Source organism: Taurulus bubalis, assembly GCF_910589615.1.
Source record: "Taurulus bubalis genome assembly, chromosome: 19".
Classification (NCBI taxonomy): domain Eukaryota; kingdom Metazoa; phylum Chordata; class Actinopteri; order Perciformes; family Cottidae; genus Taurulus; species Taurulus bubalis.
Window position 1 is genome coordinate 20,856,383 of NC_136607.1, and position 16,217 is coordinate 20,872,599.

Below are 16,217 nucleotides of genomic sequence, written 5' to 3' on the forward strand. Positions count from 1 at the left end.
CTCTTTTTAAAATCTCTTTTTACTGAACAATGTTTATTTCAGCCTCTTCTTCCTGCATGTTTTGTGTCTGTCGTTGAGATGTTTTGTATATGAAACTTCTAACTTGACCAGGACTTTATCTCAATGGGACCTTTGTGGTTGAATAAAGTATTCCTGTTTTGCAGCTCCACCACACTCCATAGCGATGCAGAAGAATCGTCCGGCGTCCGGCTCCTTGGCGGGCCGCGTGGTTCTGCCGTGCCACTTCTCCATCACGTCACACGCCACGCAGACGCCTCCACCCGGGCCGCTCCGCCCGGCTCCGCCTGCCACGCGGAGTCTCGAGGAGGAGCTGAGGATCAAGTGGACGAAGCTGCAGGAGGATGGGCGGGAGGAGGTGGTGCTGGTGGCCCAGGGCGGGGTGGTAAAGGTGGTGCAGGCCTACATGAGGAGGGTGTCGGTGCCGAGCCGCCCGCTGTCGGCCGGCGACGCCTCCCTGACGGTGCAGCTGCTCAGGGCCAGCGACGCGGGGCTCTACCGCTGTGAGGTCATGCACGGGATGGAGGACACCCAGGACACCGTCAGCCTCAACGTCACCGGTGGGTAAAACAAGCGCTCCACTTGTATTGGTCAAACCGACAGTCTACAAAGATCCAGATGTGTGAAGTCTGCAGACTCGGCTGCTCTTTTCGAAGCGGAAGCTGCAAAGTGTTAAATCTAATACTATTGAGCAAAGTTGCACGAATCAATATTGATAAATTAACTATGGATCAAAAGACTATCAATGTGAAAGTTGTCACACATCTTTCAGCTATTTGTTTTGTTTTTACTGTTTGGGTTCAATCTTAAACAACCACAAAGAGACGCAAACGATAAAATGAAACTCAGAAAGACTAGAAAGAGATGCAAAACAACGACAGAGAAACACAAAAATACTGCAAAGAGATTCAAAAATACTCCAAAGAAACACTAAAATACTGCAAAGAGATTCAAAAATACTCCAAAGAAACACTAAAATACTACAAATAAATGCTAAAACAAAGAAATGAATAAAGACAAGAAAGAGAGGCAAGACGACCATGCAGGACAAAAGCATATCAGGTATCCGGACCAAACCACTCTGATTGGTGGATCCCTGTCCTGAACCCGACAGTGATTGGTCCTCCTCATGTTGAATTGTAGTAACTATCACAGACTTGTGGGTTTGTCTAGTTGAAACCCCACAGCTCCCACACATTTCCACAGAATCCACATTAGTGCTGAACAGGACTCTTTGTTAAGCGGCTCCACACAAAGACTCCCTATGAGTGACACACAACTCTCCATTTAACAGCTCAGTCCATCTATTCACGTCCTCCGGCAGCTCTGCCAGGACCATAATAATCCTCCATCCAGCTGAAAATAAAGGACCTAATGACACGAGACGACAGCGACGTGGAGTCTGAGGACGGCAGCTGAGATCGCTGACTGGCTTGTGTTTCCCTTTGTTGTCGCGTAATGATCGCTGTAGTCATCCGGTTTCCGTGGGGAACGAATCAACGGGAGATGGACTCTGTGTAATCAGGTACAACCGGCTGAAGAAACGGACAGTGTGTCTTCCTTTCTTCCATCTTTTCTTCCCCATGATGTCACAGCAGCAAAAGAGATGCCGGAGCAGAGAAATATCACTTTAGCGGCACGGCGGGTCCGTCCACAGAAAGGTAAAGGTGTAGCCAGGGGCCTTTCACACCGGCCTCGTTTGGTCTTTCTGACTTCTCAGTTTGGCAGCACACAAGGACGATGAGACCAAATGTTTTTAAAGAGTCAGTTGGAAAAAACTCCAACTCCAAATTATTGGTTGAGAGCGAATTTGAGAGGATACGAGAGGATACAAAAGTATACAAGAGGTTGAGAGCGAATGTGAGAGGATACGAGAGTATACAAAAATATACAAGAGGTTGAGAGTGAATGTGAGAGGATACGAGAGGATACAAAAGTATACAAGAGGTTGAGAGTGAATGTGAGAGGATACAAAAGTATACAAGAGGTTGAGAGCGAATGTGAGAGGATACAAAAGGAAACAAGAGGATACAAGAAGGATATGAAAGGATACAAGAGGTTGAGAGAGAATGTGAGAGGATATGAGAGAGAATGTGAGAGGATACGAAAGGATACAAGAGGTTGAGAGTGAATGTGAGAGGACACGAGAGGATACAAAAGTATACAAGAGGTTGAGAGCGAATGTGAGAGGATACGAGAGGATACAAAAGTATACAAGAGGTTGAGAGCGAATGTGAGAGGATACGAAAGGATATGAAAGGAAACAAGAGGATGATAGAGAATGTGAGAGGATATGAAAGCAAACAAGAGGATATGAAAGGATACAAGAGGTTGAGAGAGAATGTGAGAGGATACAAAAGGAAACAAGAGGATACGGAAGGATATGAAAGGATACAAGAGGTTGAGAGAGAATGTGAGAGGATACGAGAGGATGAGAGATAATGTGAGAGGATACAAAAGGATACAAGAGGTTGAGAGTGAATGTGAGAGGATATGAAAGTATACAAGAGGGTGAGAGAGGATGTGAGAGGAAACAGGAGGATGAGAGAATACTAAAGGATATGAAAGGATACAAGAGGACTCATATGGAGGTAACGAGAGCCCGTCTACAAACCAAATATCGGGAGATGCAGTTTATGTGAAACCATCATTAGGAAGACGCGCAGTAGTCTACAACCGCAATCACAAAGCTAATTCATTCCCCTTCTGATTAACTTCTGACTGGTTTCCACTCCAAAGCAGCCATGGCTCATGGGTATTGTAGTATTTAGAGCCAAACCAATGGACGTACAAAACGTGTTCTGATGTTTGTGGTCCCTCTCCAGGTGTGGTGTTCCACTACAGAGCTAACAGCAGCCGCTACACCCTGGACTTCCCTGAAGCGGTGCAGGCGTGTCACTCTGCCGGCGCCGCCATCGCTACGCCTGAGCAGCTCACGGCCGCCTTCGAGGACGGCTTGGACCAATGTGACGCCGGCTGGCTCGCCGACCAGTCGGTCAGGTGGGTCCCGAAATGCACATTTACGTGGTGTTTCTTTTTATCTCGAAAATACTTCAAACACATTGCTTTTTGTTGGAAGCTGGTTGAAATTGCTTTGGCAAAAAAAAGTTAATAAAATACCTTTTATCTTTCTTAATTCAGGTACCCAATCACAATGCCCCGTCCTGGCTGTGCAGGTAATCTGATGAACAGACCAGGAGTGAGAACGTACGGCGTCCGCGACCCAACGGAGGAGTACGACGTGTACTGCTACGTAGATAAACTACACGGTAAATATTACAAGTACACGCAAGAACATTCAAAGGGATAGTTCCACATCGACATCGGTCTGATGTCTGTGAGAGGATACAAGGAGACACTAAAGGATACGAGAGGGTGAGAGGATACAAGGAGACACTAAAGGATACGAGAGGGTGAGAGGATACAAGGAGACACTAGAGGATACGAGAGGGTGAGAGGATACAAGGAGATACTAAGGATACGAGAGGGTGAGAGGATACAAGGAGATACTAAGGATACGAGAGGGTGAGAGAATACAAGGAGACACTAAGGATACGAGAGGGTGAGAGGATACAAGGAGACACTAAGGATACGAGAGGGTGAGAGGATACAAGGACACACTAGAGAAGACTAGAGGATGCTAGAGGATAGAGGATACAAGAGGATACTAGAGGATGCTAGAGGGTGAGAGGATACAAGGAGACACTAAAGGATACGAGAGGGTGAGAGAATACAAGGAGATACGAAGGATTCGAGAGGGTGAGAGGATACAAGGAGACACTAAGGATACGAGAGGGTGAGAGGATACAAGGACACACTAGAGGAGACTAGAGGGTGAGAGGATACAAGGACACACTAGAGGAGACTAGAGGATACTAGAGGATAGAGGATACTAGAGGATACTAGAGGATGCTAGAGGGTGAGAGGATACAAGGAGACACAAAAGGATACGAGAGGGTGAGAGAATACAAGGAGATACTAAGGATACGAGAGGGTGAGAGGATACAAGGAGACACTAGGGATACGAGATGGTGAGAGGATACAAGGAGACACTAGAGGATACTAGAGGGTGAGTGGATAAAAGGAGACACTAGAGGATACGGGAGGGTGAGAGAATACAAGGAGATACTAAGGATACGAGAAGGTGAGAGGATGCAAGGAGACACTAAGGATACGAGAGGGTGAGAGGATACAAGGACACACTAGAGGAGACTAGAGGGTGAGAGGATACAAGGACACACTAGAGGAGACTAGAGGATACTAGAGGATAGAGGATACAAGAGGATACTAGAGGATACAAGAGGATACAAGAGGATACTAGAGGATACAAGGAGACACTTGAGGATACAATAGGAGACCAGAGGATACTAGAGAATACTAGAGGAGACTAGAGGATACTAGAGGATACAAGAGGATACGAGAGAATACTAGAGGATACAAGAGGATACAAGGAGACACTAGAGGATACGAGAGAATACTAGAGGATACAAGAGGATACAAGGAGACACTAGAGGATACAAGAGAATACAAGAGGATACTAGAGGATACAAGGAGAAACTAGAGGATACTATAGGATACTAGAGGGTGAGAGGGGATACAAGCACATACTAGAGGATACACTAGCGTTAGCTTAGCTTAGCATAAAGACTGGCGGCAGGAGGAAACACACCTTCCAGCTGATTAACACGACGTATCTTGTTTGTTTAATCGGCCCACAAATGGCAACAGTTTGTTCTTCAAGGGAAGTTAAATGTTGGAACTATTTCTTGACGATCGACAGTTTAACCTTCAACCCAATCGCTGTCGTCCACTTGATTCCTGTTGTTTGACCAAGAATAATAATTAATTCCTGCAAAAAGCGCCCCCAAAACCCACTTCATATTGTTGTTTGTGTACACATTCAACAGACTAAATCCTTTCCTGCCGCTTAAATAAAGTAAACATTGTGTTAACTTTGTGTCTCTTCTGCCTGAAGGCGAGGTCTTCTACCCGTCCTCCGTCAGAGGCCAGCTCACGCTGCAGCAGGCCAGAGACGAGTGCCAGAAGCTCGGCACCGTGTTGGCGGCGCCCGGTCAACTGTACGCGGCCTGGAGGGCGGGTCTTAACCGCTGCGACTACGGCTGGCTGTCGGACGGCAGCGTCCGCTACCCCGTCACCGTGCCCAGGCCTCAGTGTGGGGGAGGCCTGCTGGGGGTCCGCACGCTCTACAAGTACGAGAACCAAACCGGCTACCCGGACCCCGCCGGCAGACACGGACTCTACTGCTTCAAGGGTGAGGCTGGAACCCACGACACGGAGATGTGTGAAAAACTGCAGCGTTTATCAGCTGGAAGCTGTACAAAAAATGTCATTATCGTCAGATAACATCTTTCCGACCGTCCATGAACACATCATATGTTTGTATGTATAATAATATATACTCATGAATACACATGTACACATGTATACATGAATCGTCAGCTTCACAAACAGCCGTGTTTTAAAGCAGCAGAGCAACAAAACAAGAGAAGGATAAACTCCCTGGTTCTTAACGAGGGGAAAACCCAACGCATGCACTCTAACACAGATCCAGCAGGAAGGGGGACAGCTCCCTAATGCTTCACAGCTGGACCGGCCCAGAGGGGACTCCCTCACAGAGCATCGTCATCAAGCAACCAGAGTATAGTCTCTATACATTAAAGACCCTCGTTATGCACTTTCACTACGATGATTCGCAGAAGGGTTAATAGCAAACAGACGCTCCACGTGAAGGTGCTGTGTGGAGGACCTCAGCCCAGCACATGACTTCATACATGGGCAGAGCTCATCTCAGTCAGGGTCTCCGACGGGCTGCAGAACCAGAACCAGAACCCAGCTTCTCCACAGAGACCAGGAAACCCCTTCAGAGCCTGGAGTGGTGGAGCTGACACCACCCGCCTGACACCACCTGCCTAACACCACCCGTCTAACACCACCCATCTGACACCGCCCGTCTGTCACCATACATCTTACACCACCCGTCTGACACCACCCGTCTGCAACCTGGACCTAATTCCACCCGTCTGACACCACCCGTCTAACACCGCCCAGCTAACACATCCATGTAACACCGCCCACCTAACACCACCCTGACAAAGATGGAGTCAGGCTTGAGGAAGAGAGACTGCCAGCTTCACCGTGAATGACTGTGATTCTGACATCACGGCGGCCTCTCGTTTCCTTTTATAGCGCTAAGCTAACGGCAGTCTGACAGACGGCTGCGTGTTTAGCCTTTTTCCAGATAGCACCATTTTATTTTTATAGTGAGTCACTACAGCACTGATTCATTCTGTAAACATCTTGTCCCAGACCCTCGCTCAAGACAAGTTATGTCATTTTCTTTTTTTTAGGCTTACAACCTTTTATAGGCTGATTTACAAAATCTTTAGGCAGTCGTTATTTTTTTTAACATGATATATTAATGACACATAATGTAGTTTTTGGCAAAAACCCATTTTGAGCTCTTTGGTGTGGCATTCACTGCCGTCAGATATTTGAGACTCCGATGCCTCCACATGACACACAGTACAATAATATTAATATTAATATTTCATTCATTGAGAGATAATGACGAATAATTACAATATAAGCTCGCCAAATGGAAATAAACCTCAGCAACTTGTGAGGTGGAAAAAGTTCAGCAGTTGTAAAATGCAAAAACAACAGCGAGGAAGAGAGGAATATAATTGCAAATGCAAATACTGACCATCAGGGGGTGACTTCTGTGGTTGTATAGAAGTCTATGATTCATGTGTTAAAGCTGCATTCTCTCTCCTGACCACCAGGGGGTGACTCCTCTGGTTGTATAGAAGTCTATGCTTCATGTGTTAAAGCTGCATTCTCTCTCCTGACCACCAGGGGGAGACTCCTCTGGTTGTATTGAAGTCTATGCTTCATGTTTTAAAGCTGCATTCTCTCTACTGACCACCAGGGGACTCCTTTTAAATCCCCCTCTCTTCTTCTCTGTTTCCATTCCTCACAGCTAAACTACCAGAGCCGACTACCACGAGTCCACCGATGACTCCAGGAGAGTCCAAACCATCAGGGACTCCCACCACTCCAACACCCGGACCCATGGTCCCTGATAGAGCTGCCATTCAAACCCCAGAGAGACCCCACACGGCCTCACCGGACCAGAACACCTCCCCTCAAACCACTTTCATGTTAGACGACTACGTCGTTCGAGATTTTGACCCATATTTCGTAGAGTCGGTCCCAGTTCGAGGGGACGTTCTGCTCCCCATGCAGCTTCCTCCATTACCCACCACCCGGTCGCAGCCCCCGCAGCTCGACATCTCCCAGGGCGGCCAAGGGGAGAGCGGCGGCAGCGGGGAGGGCGGCAGCAGCGATGGCCGCTCCAGCGGGGCCGAGGTGGGAGCCGCGGTGACCCCGACCATGTCGAGGCCACGTTGGATTCTGGAGACCACCACAGGGTCTGAGCCGGGGTTGAACACATCAAGACCGCCGCAGCTCGTAGACATCACCCCAAAGGTGGTGGCTCCAGAAATCCAAACCCCAGAACCAGGCCGACCGGCCGAGGCCAGAGAGGTGGGGAAACAACCGGCGGTGGTTTTTAAAGAGGACGTCGCCGCTGGAACTGCATCGGCGTTTGACCTCGACTCATCCCTGGTCGTTCCTGTGGACGACGGGTCTTCAGCCATGTCGTCCATCCATCTCATCATCGTCAATGTGCACGATCGCAATCAGTCAGGTGAGCTAAGGAGGGGACACACGTGACGGTTGGCGTCCATGTTTGTTTTGGTCCAAGAACACGTGATGGCTGGCGTCCATGTTTGTTTTGGTACAAGAACACGTGATGGCTGGCCTCCATGTTTGCTTTGGTCCAAGAGCACATGACAGTTGGCGTCCATGTTTGTTTTGGTCCAAGAACACGTGATGGCTGGCATCCATGTTAGTTTTGGTCCAAGAACACGTGACAGTTGGCGTCCATGTTTGTTTTGGTTTAAGAACATGTGATGGCTGGCCTCCATGTTTGTTTTGGTCCAAGAACACGTGACAGTTGGCGTCCATGTTTGTTTTGGTCCAAGAACACGTGATGGCTGGCCTCCATGTTTGTTTTGGTCCAAGAACACGTGACAGATGGCGTCCATGTTTATTTTGGTCCAAGAACACGTGACAGTTGGCATCCATGTTTGTTTTGGTCCAAGAACACATGACAGTTGGCGTCCATGTTTGTTTTGGTCCAAGAACACGTGACAGTTGGCATCCATGTTTGTTTTGGTCCAAGAACATGTGGCGGCTGGCGTCCATGTTTGTTTTGGTCCAAGAACATGTGACAGTTGGCGTCCATGTTTGTTTTGGGACAAGAACACATGACAGTTGGCGTCCATGTTTGTTTTGGGACAAGAACACGTGACAGCTGGCATCCATGTTTGTTTTGGGACAAGAACAAGTGACAGCTGGTGTCCATGTTTGTTTTGGGACGAGAACACGTGATGGTTGGCGTCCATGTTTGTTTTGGTCCAAGAACACGTGACAGTTGGCATCCATGTTTGTTTTGGGACAAGAACACGTGACAGCTGGTGTCCATGTTTGTTTTGGGACGAGAACACATGATGGCTGGCCTCCATGTTTGTTTTGGTCCAAGAACACGTGATGGCTGGCCTCCATGTTTGTTTTGGTCCAAGAACACGTGATGGCTGGCCTCCGTGTTTGTTTTGATCCAAGAACACGTGACAGTTGGCGTCCATGTTTGTTTTGGTCCAAGAACACGTGACAGTTGGCATCCATGTTTGTTTTAGTCCAAGAACACGTGACAGTTGGCGTCCATGTTTGTTTTGGTCCAAGAACACGTGACAGTTGGCATCCATGTTTGTTTTGGGACAAGAACACGTGACAGTTGGCGTCCATGTTTGTTTTGGTCCAAGAACACGTGACAGTTGGCATCCATGTTTGTTTTGGTCCAAGAACATGTGGCGGCTGGCGTCCATGTTTGTTTTGGTCCAAGAACACGTGACGGTTGGCGTCCATGTTTGTTTTGGGACAAGAACACATGACAGTTGGCGTCCATGTTTGTTTTGGGACAAGAACACGTGACAGCTGGCATCCATGTTTGTTTTGGTCCAAGAACATGTGACAGTTGGCGTCTATGTTTGTTTTGGTCCAAGAACACGTGATGGCTGGCCTCCATGTTTGTTTTGATCCAAGAACACGTGACAGTTGGCGTCGATGTTTGTTTTGGTCCAAGAACACGTGACAGTTGGCATCCATGTTTGTTTTAGTCCAAGAACACGTGACAGTTGGCGTCCATGTTTGTTTTGGTCCAAGAACACGTGACAGTTGGCATTCATGTTTGTTTTGGTCCAAGAACACGTGGCGGCTGGCGTCCATGTTTGTTTTGGTCCAAGAACACGTGACGGTTGGCGTCCATGTTTGTTTTGGGACAAGAACACATGACGGTTGGCGTCCATGTTTGTTTTGGGACAATAACACGTGACAGCTGGCATCCATGTTTGTTTTGGGACAAGAACACGTGACAGCTGGTGTCCATGTTTGTTTTGGTCCAAGAACACGTGACGGTTGGCGTCCATGTTTGTTTTGGAACAAGAACACATGACAGTTGGCGTCCATGTTTGTTTTGGGACAAGAACACGTGACAGCTGGCATCCATGTTTGTTTTGGTACAAGAACACGTGACAGCTGGTGTCCATGTTTGTTTTGGGACGAGAACACGTGATGGTTGGCGTCCATGTTTGTTTTGGTCCAAGAACACGTGACAGTTGGCGTCCATGTTTGTTTTGGTTCAAGAACACGTAATGGCTGGCCTCCATGTTTGTTTTGGTCCAAGAACACATGACAGTTGGCGTCCACGTTTGTTTTGGTCCAAGAACACGTGATGGCTGGCCTCCATGTTTGTTTTGGTCCAAGAACATGTGACAGTTGGCGTCTATGTTTGTTTTGGTCCAAGAACACGTGATGGCTGGCCTCCATGTTTGTTTTGATCCAAGAACACGTGACAGTTGGCGTCCATGTTTGTTTTGGTCCAAGAACACGTGACAGTTGGCATCCATGTTTGTTTTAGTCCAAGAACACGTGACAGTTGGCGTCCATGTTTGTTTTGGTCCAAGAACACGTGACAGTTGGCATCCATGTTTGTTTTGGTCCAAGAACACGTGGCGGCTGGCGTCCATGTTTGTTTTGTTCCAAGAACACGTGACGGTTGGCGTCCATGTTTGTTTTGGGACAAGAACACATGACAGTTGGCGTCCATGTTTGTTTTGGGACAAGAACACGTGACAGCTAGCATCCATGTTTGTTTTGGGACGAGAACACGTGATGGTTGGCAGATGATCTAAATGCTGATTCAGGGCCTTTTCCCATTCTAGAAAGATTAAAATCCTCAATTAAAGAGAAAATATTGCATGATTTCCAGTAAACCCGCGAATGGTTTGAGAATAACCATAACGTCAGTGGAGAAGCATCGGTGGCAGCATCAGTCTTGACTCCACATTACTGTAGAAACATGGCAGATGTTTTTCACACCAGTTTTGTGTTTGACATTCATGACCTGGACTGAATTACAACTCATATTCATATTTCTGCCCATATTTACTGTGATGTGTTTCTCCTCCAAGCCTTGTGTGCTCTGGGACCCGACGTTCTCACGTCTGAAAACGTTCAATCTTTCAGCGAGAACATTTATACTTCATTGTGTTTAGACTCTACAGGAATCTGCTGAGGCTGATTTAGTGATGTTTGTTGTTCACACAGGAAATAATAGAGAGTTTTATGCCTTTTAGTAACACACACACACACACACACACACACACACACACACACACACACACACACACACACACACACACACACACATCATGTTTGCGGAGCCAGATGTTATGAAGTCAGTTTTCTCTGTTCGGCCAGTGTTAGCATACTGTAAACACATCCCGGCGTCTCCATTGGGACAGCAGCCCCATGCAGAGAAAATACACCGCAAACTACTCTTCTGCCTTACTGGTGACGGAGTGATTTAACATCCTCTAAAGACCTCTTTGTGTCTAAATAACTACAGACAACCGACAACAAACATCGATCTGAGCTCTTAATGGTCTTTCCTCCAGAGAGCCTGAATTGCCGTAACTAACAACTTTTCCAACAATCATTCTTTCCCTTGCTTGTTTGAACCACCATGGAGGGATTACTGAGCCGACCCACCAGGCAAAGGCCCAGGGGTCCAAGTGCTCAGGGGCCCAAAGTCTGGGCATCTGGTTCCTGGCATTTCTTGTTAGAAAGTCTTGCTCTCAGGCGCTGGAGGGACGTCTGGATCCTGATGTTTTGTTGCTCCTGATCTGCTGAAAGGTCTGCTCTAACTAGCCTACTCTAACATTTACTTTGAGAATAGTTTATGTGGAACATAGTGCTGAGAGAACATAGAACTGGGGGAACATAGTGCTGGGAGAACATAGAACTGAGGGAACATAGTGCTGAGAGAACATAGAACTGAGGGAACATAGTGCTGAGAGAACATAGAACTGAGGGAACATAGTGCTGAGAGAACATAGAACTGAGGGAACATAGTGCTGAGAGAACATAGAACTGAGGGAACATAGTGCTGAGAGAACATAGAACTGAGGGAACATAGTGCTGAGAGAACATAGAACTGAGAGAACTTTGGGCTGAGGGAGCATAGAACTGAGGGAATATAGAACTGAGGGAATATAGAACTGAGGGAATATAGAACTGAGGGAACATAGTGCTGAGAGAACTTTGGGTTGAAGGAACATAGAACTGAGGGAATGTAGTGCTGAGAGAACATAGGGCTGAGGGAACATATCAATGAGGGAACATAGTGCTGAGGGAATATAGAACTGAGGGAACATGAAACTGAGGGAACAAAAAAATTAGGGAACATAAAAATGAGGGAACATAGGGCTGAGGGAATATGGTTGGTGCAGGACACACGCACACGCACACACACACACACACACACACACACACACACACACACACACACACACACACACACACACACACACACACACACACACACACACAGATGCTTTCTTGACGAAGGTGAACTAATTAGAGTTGTTCGGTTGGAGGAGGAGGAGCTCTAACTCTTCCCACATTTTTATTCGTCGCCACACGAGATAACAAACTCTGTGTTCACGGCACGTTCTGCACATGTTCCCTCTCCGTTCCCACGATATGAGTTCCATGTGTACCGTGAAGCCTCCGTGAAGACACACTAGCATGCATTGTTAGGGAGATGCCCCCCGGCAGCACAAATCACTGTTGACATCCAGTTTTAATAAAGCTCTGAGAACGTTGTTCTTAGGGCTCAGGGTTGAGCCTTTTTAAGACCTTTTGTTTATTCTGATGGTTATGAGTATAAAAAAACTGTCCAACCAGATTCCTGGTCTTGTTGACCTTTTCTTTAAATCTGCACTTTGTTATTCCGTCAATCGATTGAATTGTTGAAAAAGAGGAAAACATAAAGTAGGGTATAGAGAACCCTATAATTAACTAAACCTGCAGAGCTTATTATTTATTACAAAGAGCAATATGTGATCTCCATCAACGGAGGAATAAAGTAACACAATCCTCTCTTTTGCTTTGTTGTCTGCTTCTTGTTGGTCTCTAGTCACCAACATCCTGGACATCCTGAACCAGCCCGCGATGGCCCTGGACGGCTCCCAGCTCCCCCAGATCACCGACCTTTCCCAGTTGACCAGCGAGGCGGTCCAGGGCAGCGGAGACGTGGACCCTCTGGACGCTTCCCCCCTCGACCAGCCGCCGAGCGTCAGCTTCGTCAACGGAAAGCACGAGGTAGCGTTTCAGTGAGCGGGCTTCTGTTCTTATCGGGTCCATAAACGTATGTTGTGGTTGTCCAAGTGGTTTGTTGCTGCTTTTATCTTCTTTTAGTCCAGGGGTGGCCAACCAGTTAGAGACTAAGAGCCACATTTTTGACTGTGTTACCGCAGACAAAAATTAAACGCACGTTATTGTATTAACTTTGTTCAAAGCTTTTTTGTCACAGTTGAGAAGGACATAACTCTAATAAGAACATGCATGTGGTCTGGGGCAGTGGTTCAACTGGTCTGGCTGCAGGACCCACCATCACCCTGAATGACAAGCCGTGACCAAAGCGAGGAACATTTTCAACTTCTCAATTTGATTTAATGAAAATATGGCGCCGTTTGAACCTGAGATAGTGTCACATTATGCCAAACACAGAAATATTCCCTTTCACACTCAATTCAAAACCCCAAATCAGAAATTAAAATGTGCAATCTGTACAAATAACATCCTGTCCCGGGACCTCACATCAGATCAGGAAAAACTCCCCCAATAAAGATAGTAAAATCCTTTCACAGGGAAAACAGGAAGAACCCTTCAGAAGAGCAACAGAGGAGGATCCCTCTCCCCGGATGGACAGAAGCAATAGATGTCATGTGACCAGAATGAACAATGTAACAGAGTTACAGCACATTACATCAATATGACTGAAATTTAATAAATTGCACTCTGCCGCATTAAAAAATCCCTTCAAAATAAAAGCATAGGATTTATTTTTTTTCCCATGTAAAATGACAGTCCTGACGGACTGAAAATGGGTCCGCGAATGACTGAAAATGGGTCCGCGATTTAATGGCTTTCAAGCTGTCGCGCCTTGAGTTTGACACCAGTGGTCTAAAGTATTTGCAAAATCAATAAAAAGTTAAAAAAAGAACTAAAAAAAACACAAACTTCGATATGAACGCAAGAGCCGCATGAAACCAGGCAAAGAAAACCGGGATCCGCGGGTTGGCGAGGCCTGTTTTAGTCCATTAATCTGTGACCGTGTCTCCTCAAAGTTATGATAACTTCACCAGAAGAATTCCTTTACGTGCACCAAATATTCCGTTTCGCTGGTTACTCGGCTCACAAGGATTAATATTCCACTAATACGTATATTTATTGATATGCAGCTTCTGGTTAATGTATCCGGTGGTGGACATCCGTTAATCTGAGAATCCGTTTCATCGTTTAAGGCTGAACTTGGATTATCCAAATGAAATATCTGATTTGTAGATCTGGGTCAATTTGTGGCCATATTTTTCTTTGATGTAATTATCAGACGTGAACATCTAACGCGCCTCTCTACTCCAATCAGGTGACATTTGAGCCGGAGCTGCCGGAAGAAGCCAGAGGAGACCAGTTTGAGACGGCCACACCTGTGCAGGTGGAGGAGGTGGAAGGGGGCGAGACGGAGGACGGGACGGAGGACGGGACGGAGGACGGGAGCGTGACTCCCTTTGACTACGAGGCCATCGAAATCCAGACAGAGGAAACACCGACAAAGGAGACACCGACCCAGGAGACACCTACAAAGGAGATACTGGCAAAGGAGATACTGGCAAAGGAGATACTGGCAAAGGAGACGCCGACAAAGGAGACACCTACAAAGGAGACACCTACAAAGGAGATACTGGCAAAGGAGATACTGGCAAAGGAGATACTGGCAAAGGAGACGCCGACAAAGGAGACACCTACAAAGGAGACACCTACAAAGGAGACGACCGCAAAGGAGATACTGGCAAAGGAGATACTGGCAAAGGAGACGCCGACAAAGGAGACACTGACAAAGGAGACACCTACAAAGGAGACGCCTAAAGAGGAGACACTGACAAAGGTGACACCTAAAGATGAGACGCTGACTAAGGAGACACCTAAAGAGGAGACGCCGACAAAGGAGACGCCCGCAAAGGAGACGCCTGCAAAGGAGACACTGACAAAGGAGACGCCTGCAGAGGAGACACCTACAAAGGAGACGCCAACAAAGGAGACGCCAATGGAGGAGATGGTTGAAGTTGAGACACCTAAAGAGGAGACACTGACTAAGAAGACGCCTAAAGAGGAGACACTGACAAAGAAGACACCGGTAGAGGAGACACCTACAAAGGAGACACTGACAAAGAAGACGCCGGTAGAGGAGACACCTAAAGAGGAGACACTGACAAAGAAGACGCCGGTAGAGGAGACACCTACAAAGGAGACGCCTAAAGAGGAGACACTGACAAAGAAGCCGCAGGTAGAGGAGACACTGGCAAAGGAGACACTGGCAAAGGACACGCCTACAAAGGAGACACTGACAAAGGAGACACCTAAGGAGGACACCAGTGAGACAGTCCCTCTTTCTACAGTCAGATCCCCAGACATTGTCCCTGAAGTCAGAACTCTACCACCAGGTGATCAAACCACCACCACGACCCCACGTACTCTCCCCGTCTCCCTTCCACCGGGCCCGGTCTCCCCCGGTGTCCCGCAACCCGTCTCCGTTGGGGTCTCCACCTACGAGGACATGGAGGGCTCCGCGAGGGAGGGTTCTGCGGACGGGGCCCCATCCACGACGCCGGCCGCAGGAAGCCACTCCCCCGTCATGACCGACGAGACAGAAATCGGCGGGACGGAGCCTCCTACTTTCGTCCCCGAGGTGTCGGAGTCCAGTACGGGGACCCGGACGAAAACCAGTACGGGGACCCGGACGAAAACCAGAACACGGATCCAGACGGAAGACTTCGACGGGTCGGCCTCCGGAGAGGACGAGGCTTCGGGACAAGAGGCTTCGGGACAAGAGGCTTCGGGACAAGAGGCTTCGGGACAAGACCCTCCGGAGACGCCCGTCTTTACCAGCACGCCGCCGCCGGTTTCCTCCACCCTCGGCACCCGGCGGCCTGCACCCGTTGACCCGGTCACAGAGGCGGGCTCAGGTGCGGAGCAGCTGTCCAGAGAACAGGGTGGTCCGGTCAACCCTCCCGAAGAGGTCACCGTTACTGTTTTACCAGATGCGGCAGCTGTGACTCCTGGAGGCCGAACCACGCTCACCCCGCCCGCCCTCGCTGCCGCTGAGTCCACGGCAACTGAAGACCACCACCCACCACGGGCGGAGGAGTCCGCCACACGCTCCACGCAGTACGTCACCTCGCCCCTGTACACGTTCGACCACGGGACCCACTCCGTGCCCCAGTGGGCTCTGGTCCCGGACCCCGCCGCCACCCCTTTTCCAGAGGAGGATTTTGAGGACTATGACTCAGGGATGACCCCCCATCTGGTGGAGGCGCTCCCCCAGATATCGGCAGAGATCCCGGAGGTCAGCACGGTGGACGTCAGAGGTACCGGAGCTTCTTCTTTAGTTTACAGCAGCTCACTGGTTTAAGAGACTAATGCCACTAAATTAA

The 16,217-nt window shown here is 48.2% G+C and overlaps 1 protein-coding gene across 1 annotated transcript in view; it reads left to right on the forward strand.

Annotated features, from left to right (window-relative positions):
- Window positions 1–184: 184 nt before the first annotated feature.
- vcanb (versican b) overlaps window positions 185–16,217 on the forward strand; it is a gene marked incomplete at its 5' end in the record, with an annotated part of 22,957 nt that continues 6,924 nt past the window's right edge. The window contains 7 exons of the mRNA XM_079235266.1: window positions 185–578; window positions 2,844–3,018; window positions 3,160–3,287; window positions 4,994–5,290; window positions 7,019–7,747; window positions 12,641–12,825; window positions 14,153–16,151. Coding sequence (XP_079091392.1) covers window positions 185–578; window positions 2,844–3,018; window positions 3,160–3,287; window positions 4,994–5,290; window positions 7,019–7,747; window positions 12,641–12,825; window positions 14,153–16,151 — 3,907 coding nt within the window. The remainder of the gene's footprint in view (window positions 579–2,843; window positions 3,019–3,159; window positions 3,288–4,993; window positions 5,291–7,018; window positions 7,748–12,640; window positions 12,826–14,152; window positions 16,152–16,217) is intronic.